Raw genomic sequence first — 8,521 nt, forward strand, 5'->3', positions numbered from 1 at the left:
CTTAGGAAACGTGTGGGTCACTTTGTAACAGAGAGAGCAGGGGTCAGACTGGGGTCAGTACAAATAGGTAAGGAGGCATAAGAGTTACTCAGTGACTGAGTGGGGAATGAGCAGCCAAGGATAAAGAGGGGGAAACCCATACAAAGGGCCTATACATCTCAAGAGTTTGAGGACCTAGTGTTTTCAAAGGCCAGTGGAAGCTGGAATACATTGAGAGGAAAATGCAATATAGGAAAGCAAGCATGAGCCAGACCGTTGCCTGGCATTTGGGGTTTGCCTTGACTATGGCTGGTTTTGAGGGCTTTGTCATCTAGTGGGTGACAGGGAAGAGAATGGACCCAAGGGGAAGCAGGGTAATCAGTGAGGGGAACTTGGGAACGCTGTAGCTTGTTCAAAAACGATGACAGTTTGGAGTAGGGTGTTAGTAGGAAAAATGAGAAAAGTGGACGATCAAGATCTATTTTGAAGGTATAATTGACCAGACTTGGAGACGAATTATATGTGGGGCAGATGTCAAGAGAAGAGGCACGAATGACAGGCTTGATAGCGGCGCTGGATGCTGAGACAGGGAGAATGTGCAGAGCAGATCTGAGGACAGCAAACAAGAATTCAGCTTCTAAATGTATTGTTTGAAATATCTGTTAGACGTGTCAGGAGGGTATTATCAAGTGGGTAGGTGGATTCGAAACTGACATCTCTGGAAAAGAGGTCTGGGTGAGAGACCATAATTTCAAAAGTCAAGAGTGTACCTATGTACTTAAATCATGGAACACACTATAAATTACCTAGAGAGGCTGGGTAGAAGTGAGAGAAGATAGCCTGGGATATAGCTCTGCAGAAGTTTAAATTTTAGAGGCTAGGGAAAACAGGGGAGAAATGAGTAATTAAACTTGAACTGCTAAAGAACCAAGGAATGAAGAAAGCCTTGAAGAATGTCAGATTCCAGAAGCCAAGAGAAGAGAATGTCTCAGGGTTGCTCAACTGCTCTGAGAAGTCTAGTTACTTGATGGTTGGATTTAGCAATGAGAGGACCTGTGTTATTTATTTATTTTTTCTTTTTTTAAGGAAGATTTTATTGTGGTAAAATATCTACAACCAAGTTTGCTATTCTTAAACATACAGCTCAGTGGTACTAAGCACAGACACACTGTGAGGTGTCTGCATTATCTTAACAAGGACAATCTGTAGGAAAGAGAGCTGGCTGCTGAAGGGACTTTCATACACCAGGGTAGGAAAGTGGTGGCAGAGACAGTATTCAGGCTTGAGAAACGTGGCTCTGAATGGTTGCTGTATTGAGGGGATTAAAATTAAAGCTATTAGTCTATTATTTAATATTGACTCCAATTATGCTGTAAAGAAGAAAGGACAAAAGACGCTGGAGAGAGGGGAAACGTGATGAACTGGAGTTGGGAGAAGAAAGGTAATGGCCTAGAACAGGAATGGACCTGCTTTTGACAAAAAGGAGCGAGGGAGGCTGAGCCAGATGCAGACAAGTTTGCAGGGTCTCCAGGAAAGCTGTCTTTTTGAGTTTGGTAATCACTCCTCTATTCTGTGTGTATTTGTTAAGTCCCTACCCCTTTCCTGCACTGAATCATTAGGCCAAAGGGGATGTCGAGATGGCCTTCCAGGACATCTGTGTGATGTTCCTGGGAGCCTCTGAATGGGCTTGCACGATTATTTTAGTAACATTTATTTCAAGGCCACTGTATACATTGCATTGAGAATTTACCCTTATTCTACTTTTCATTTCAAATAATCCTCAATTGTGTGTCCAAGAGCCAGCTCCCAGGGGCTTACACAATGAATGCCCTGGCTACAGAACTGCTGGAGTGTCCTAACAGCAGGGGAGTCCAGGAAGAGCGCCCTTCTGAACACTGAATGTTTGAGAAATCACAGTGAAGTGTGACACCCAGCACAAGTGTCGGGGATTAAAAAAAAACAAACATGGAAAGTAAACATGTATCTCTATAGTAAAAGAAACAAATATCGTCAACCAAAGCTGCCCATTTGAAAGGATCACAGGCAAATACCAACAGGCTCGTAAAAAGTATAAATAAACCTTTGTTTATGTAGGAGGAAAAGAATTCACAAACATGTATATATGTGGAATTACAGTGGAGTGTAACAAGAGAAAGAGCAGCACACGTTAAAATGAGAGGTTATGAGCCAAATTTCAAAATTTTGTAGATTTGAATGCATCTGTTTTTAAGAGAAATCTGAATTACCAAAATGGTTTAGAGGATTAGAAAAAACATATTAAATTTTCAAAATATGCTGGCTTCACAGATGAGATTCACTAAACATTCAAGGAAATAATATCTATCAGAAACAAACTGTCAGAGAAAATAGGAAAAGGGGAAAAAAATCCCAAATGCATTTTTGCAGAGGTTAATATAATCCTGATTCCAGACAACAGTCAAGCAGAGTATAGGAAGGAAAATCCTAAGCCTTCACTTATGAATAAAATGCTAAGATAAAAAAATTGTAGATTGCTTGAAGCAGTGTATTAAAAATATGACAGTGGAGTATGGAAATCACTGTTGTTTTATCTTAGAGATTCAACAGGTTCACATTAGAAAAATCTACAGTGTGACCTGTTGCTTTAACATACCAACAACAAAATCTCTAACTGCCCCAACAGTCTGAGGAAAAATATATAATGAAATTTCAGTATCCATCTCAAGTTTTTTAAATAGTCCTACTTTAAACACAGCTGGGACAAACAACAACAACAACAACAAAAACCAAAACCAAAACCAAAACCAAAAACCAAAACAAAAAAACAAAAAACAAACAAACAAAAACCCCTACCCTAACCTGATATAAAAAAAAAAAAAAAAAAAGGCACAGCAGACAGGATAAGCAAGTGTGGACACTAGACATATTCTCAATGAGACAGAAAGAGGGGGCACTTATTAACACTCTCACTGCACTGGAGGCCCCGGCACACGCAGTGAGATTAAGGGGAAAAGGCATCAAGGATGTTATTTACAAATAACATGATGATCTACATGAAAAATATAAAAGTCATCTAAAAATAAACTAATAAGAATATTTGCTTTTAAACAAAATCATTAGCCGTTTCAAAAACAGCAATCAGCAAATTAAATTTCTAATAGAAAAATGATCCCACTGTCACAACAACAAAAGCTGTAAGGTCCCCCCCCCGGGGGGGGGGGGGGGGGGAGGTGTGTAACCAAGAGGCACAAGCATTTTGCAAACAAATTATAAAATGTTATTAAAGGGTGCTTGAAAATCAGAATAATATTCATGAACTGGGTCACTTGGCTTCATAAAAATGCCATAGCTCCTCAAATTAAATTGCAAACTCAACCCAGCAAAATACCAAAAAAAAAAAAAAAGTTTTCCTTTAGAATTTGACAGTCTGATGCTAAAGTTAGTACAGGAGTGAAGCCTAAAAATGGCCATGGCCAGTGTGTTGTAAAAGTGAACAAAGAAATGGCATGTCCTTCTGTACATCAAGAGTTATTATTGAGCCATCATAATTAAAACTTATTATCAAGCCATGGTAATTAAGAGTGTGCTAGTGTCTCAGAATTGGTTTGATCCATGGAAAAGGACAAACTAGGAACATTTCCATGAATATATGGAAATTTAATTTACAATCATGGCAGTATTACACATTAATAGGGGCATGATGACTGTTCAGTAAGTCAGGTCACAGCAGGCTTTCCATGGTGAGGGGAGAGGGCACTGCAATTAATTCCTGCTTCACACCAAGCTTTTCACATGTGGAAAGGAAAATATCAGAGAGAAAGGCATGAGAGGCTGTCTTCACGCATCAGGTGTGCTGTTTCTTTAATGATACTGAGGTAACAGAACCTGTTGTTGCTGTTGTTATTTTTAAGGGATCAGCGTGACAACAGCTACATTTCACATTTTCTATAATACAGAAGACATCAAAAGTTAAAAGACAAGCTATAGATTGGGACAATATGTTTAATGTGTATACACACGAAGCACTGTAAATCCAAGGGATGACAGATAAAAAGCATGCGTAGCATAGTGGGGAAATGACAACGGCTGTGAAAAAAGAAATCACAGACTCAGGAACTTCAACAGCCAATAAATACATGGAAACATGCCCAGCCTCACTAGCAGTGAGGGAAATTCAAAAAAATAACAAGACACTGGGTATTTAAAAAAAAATCAAATTGGCAAAAATAAGTCTGAATCTAGAAAGTGTTTAATATCATGTGAGGGAGACAGAATCTTTCACCCACTCCTGATGGGTGCAAAAACTGGAGAGTCATTTGGCAGTACCTAGTAAAGCTCCAAACGTGAGTGCTGCCTAGCAATCCCCATCTAGGTGTACACATGGAGAAAGTCTTACAAATGTGCAAGACAAACATGCACCAGTAATATCAAATATTGGCAGCAATTCCAACATTCATCAATAGGACCATGAATAAACAGGACACATTCATATGCATGGGTCTACGATGGAACAATTAAGATGAATTAACTGGATTTATATTTACCAACATAAATAGGGAAAAACAAAAACACACCAAGGAGGAACAAGCTGCAGAATAATATATACAACCTAAACCATGTGTATATATTTTTAAAAAGCAGTATCTCATATAGATTCATATGCAGTTGGAAGCATGCAGCCTAAATTGCAAAGTTGCATACCAAATTCATGATAGTATTTGCCTTTGGGGGAAAGGGTGGAGAGAGCTGCCAGGGAGGCATGCAAAGTGGACTGCAATTTTATCAGAAATGTCAAACAGCTCAAATCTGAAAAGAAGATCTGGAACAGATATGACAAAAATGATAACACTTATCAATTACAATTTATCAAGATTTATAATCAATAACATTTATCAAGAAGACAGGTACGCTTGTATTTTCTTCTTTCAGCATTTAAAACTATCTTTACATGTTTTTCTCAATCCTAAATTGAAAAGAAAAAACAGGTAGTAAATCATGGATAGATTGTTGCAGCACCTGAAAATTTCAGGCAAATATACCTTTAGCAAAAATCATCAGTTTTAGAATTGGGTTTCCTTAATAGCAATACGGCTGCCAATATTATTTTAAGGCTGCTGAAATGAATAAGCAGCTCTACAGGTATCAACATAAAAATCATGTTGAGAGAAGCAAGCTGCAAAATGACAAGGGCAGCACTGTCACATTTATTAAAAATTATAAACACGCTAACAAGGCTACACGTGCATATTTACATACATAGGTGACTGGGCAATGGAGTTGAGCAAGCATTAGAAGAAGATACATTTTATGATCGTATCTAGTGAGGGAGGAAATGAATGGGACCGGGGAGGAGTACAGTGACAGGCAGCCCTCTCTGAATGTTTAATATAAATGAAAAATGTGAAGCAAACACGACAAAAAATATCATTCTTGATTATTCCAGTCATTAAATATATGGACACATGTTATTCTTGATGTATGTGCATCATTTTAATTTTCCAGAGAAAAAAAATACTAAACCAGTGCAAACAAAATGCACATAACTTAATATTATAACAGTAAAGCCTGTATACATCCCAAACTGTGGTAGGACAATATTTAGAAATTATCCTTTTTATTTTCTGTGGGTTTTTTAATTTTAAAAAATAATAAAGGGGGAGAGCAAGTAAAGCAGTGAAGACATGTGAAAGAAAGCATTCACATATTTGATTATAAAAAAAGAAAAAGCCCCCACAATCATAAACCACTGGATGAACAATCTATAACATTTTGCTGTATTTTCTTATTTTTAATTTTTTGTCAAAAGAGAAATAGAAGACGTTGCCTAATTGGAAGCGTGACTTTCTATTATTAAAATTGTGGGAGTCCATTTTAATGTGTTTATCTCGCTGCTAGTCTGTAATTTATATTTCAGCGCGGAAATTTGTTTGTGTGCCTGTGACAGGTTAATGCAGTTTAAACATGCATTTTTCTTTCGTTGCTTGAATAGTTAAATCGTTACTCCAAGGATTTTAAGTTTCTATTTCAAGCCGGGAGGATTCTTCGCTCTCGCCAGGGTTAAAACCGTTTCTGGTTCAAACTGCTATTAATTAATGGCTACGCGGTGGATCTATTAAGAACACGGCTGCCGACCCTGCATTAACAGTCGAACTGCTAAATGAGAAAACTTTGTTTCGCCCCCCCGTTTTCTTTTGGATGCAGACTTGGGGCTATTTTCAATTTGGGCAGCGAGCGGTGGACGCGAGTCAAACGCAAACCCAGCCCACTTCGCCAGCGATCGCGTTTGCGAAGCGAAAGACAAGTCAGGTATTAACGCGGCTTTTTTTCGCCCCCCCTTAAAGAAAAAAAAAAGTTTCTAGGACTCCGCCGGACACCCAGCTGGCCAGGGACCAGGGGCGCGGGGGGCGAGGCCGGCAGGCTGCCCAGAAGTTGCGATCCGGGACTTGCGCGCATTGAAATTACCTGGCTCGCCAGCAGCGGAGAGAAAGCGCAGACAAGATAATTTCTCAGGCTGCTGGGAATGCCTTAGCCCGCGCGGCAGCGCGATCCAAGGGGTGTCCTCGGGCCGGGGCGGGTCCCTGCCACCCCCGCAGGCTCCTGTGCGTCAGGGCGCGTCAGGCGGGGCGGGCACGGCGCTGGCAGCAGCGGCTGCGGGCTGCGAGCGGCGCGCACCAGCTTCCAGCTCGTCCGGCTCCGAGCGGCGGGACGGACGCTCCCGGGGACTCTCCTGCCAGCGGCTGGCCGCGCTCGGACGGCGCTAGCCCACAACCCGGCGCCGCCAGCATGTCAGCCGCCGTGGCTTGCCTGGACTACTTCGCTGCCGAATGCCTGGTGTCTATGTCCACCGGCCCGGTGCTGCACCAGCGCGCAACCGACCCCGAGGGCGCGGGAGCAGCAGCTGTCTCCGAGGTGGGTGCGGTGCCTCGGGAGTCGGCAGGGACGGGCTCCGGGGCACGGGGAGTGCTGTGGATACCCCCAGTCCTCCAGATCCCCGCTCCTGGCCCCAGCGAGAGCGATGAGTGTTCCCACCTGCTGGCTGCGAGCGCTTTGGCGGATCTAAGCTGCAGTGGCATGGAATGCTCCCGGGAGGACTCGGGAGAAGCTCCGTGTGTCTCAGCTAGCTGCTGCGAGCCGACCTGGTGCTCCAGCAACACTGGGTGCTCCGAGCCGGTCCCCGCCTTCTTCGAGGAAGAGCTCTCCGGCGCGGAGAGCTCCTGTGGCGAGCCTGCCATCTTGAGCGCACCCGAGGTCCCAGAAGACCCCGATGACAGCGGAGAGGTGCCCGAGGGGCCCCCAGGGGCCGGCCCCTCGCCAGCAATAGGCGCTACGTTCCGAAGGAGGCAAATTACACCCGCAGCCAAGCGACATCAGTGCTCCTTCCCGGGCTGCAACAAAGCCTATTACAAGTCTTCGCACCTCAAGTCTCACCAGCGCACCCACACGGGGGAGCGCCCGTTCTCCTGCGATTGGCTCGACTGCGACAAGAAGTTTACCCGTTCTGACGAGCTGGCCCGCCACTACAGGACGCACACCGGTGAAAAGCGCTTCTCCTGCCCGCTGTGCCCCAAGCAGTTCTCCCGGAGCGACCACTTGACCAAGCATGCCCGTCGCCATCCAACTTACCATCCCGACATGATCGAGTACCGGGGGCGTCGTCGCATTCCCCGCCCTGAGCCACCACCCCCAGCCATGGTGGAAAGCTCCGGTTCCGACTCCAGCCCCGACTCTGGCCAGGAGACCAGCTTCACTGCTTGCCTGTAGGACTGTCCTTGCTGTCTGTCTTTCCCTCGAGCACAACTCCCCAGAGGCCGTTTTGTCCTTGCCTTCTCTCTGTCCATTCCTATTTTCTAGGGTCGTTAGACAAAGGCACAGACTGGTTGCTCCGCTCTGAAGATGGGTTCCAGACAAGCTTGTGGGACTCTGGAGAGGGACTGGGAACCAGAAGATAGTGGGAAGTCTCACAACACAATTACCATCTGGAAGGAACGGTTGCTTCAAAAGAGCCTGCAAGGAACCAGCGAGAAGGGATGAACTTTCGGTACTCTTCAGCATACTGAAGATTCTTCCCTCTGTGGCACTGAATTCTCAAATGCTTGAGGCGCTCCCAGTCCCAAAGGACTCTGGTGTCTCAGCCATTGACCAGGGCGGACTTTGGAGATGGTGTCTTGGGTGGCAGTCTTGGAAATGTCCAGACTTGAATGATGAGAGGCCTTTGGAAACAGAAATTATTTCTATTTCTGTAAACAGCAATGTTTACTAATTTATTTTATTATCTTCTAAACAAAAATTCCAGGTTGATGGGAAGCTAATGTCTTCCGCTCTCCCAATCGCCCCAGCTACCTCTGTTTTGTGGATGTATGGCTGGGATATGCTTTTTTGTGCCCGGGGAGTGCTATTGAGTCTGCTTGCAATTCCTATAGCATATTGTGGAAACCTGCGCTTGCATTGTAGCCCTTTTCCTTTTTAAAAATTCCTTCTCAAGGGTGGTAACTTTCTGGCTCACAATTATGAGAAGATTGGTTAAGTGATTAGAAAACAACCATAATAGCACTAGAGAGAAAAG

General features: G+C 43.8%; 1 protein-coding gene across 1 annotated transcript; it reads left to right on the top strand.

Moving 5' to 3' along the window:
- The first annotated feature begins 6,741 nt into the window (after positions 1 to 6,741).
- Positions 6,742 to 7,719, top strand: Klf14 (Kruppel like factor 14). The gene has a single exon (XM_036180445.1). The coding sequence runs from the start codon at positions 6,742 to 6,744 to the stop codon at positions 7,717 to 7,719; it is 978 nt and encodes a 325-aa protein (XP_036036338.1).
- The last annotated feature ends 802 nt before the right edge of the window (positions 7,720 to 8,521 follow it).

The sequence above is a fragment of the Onychomys torridus genome, chromosome 3 (genome assembly GCF_903995425.1).
Source record: "Onychomys torridus chromosome 3, mOncTor1.1, whole genome shotgun sequence".
Classification (NCBI taxonomy): Eukaryota; Metazoa; Chordata; class Mammalia; order Rodentia; family Cricetidae; genus Onychomys; species Onychomys torridus.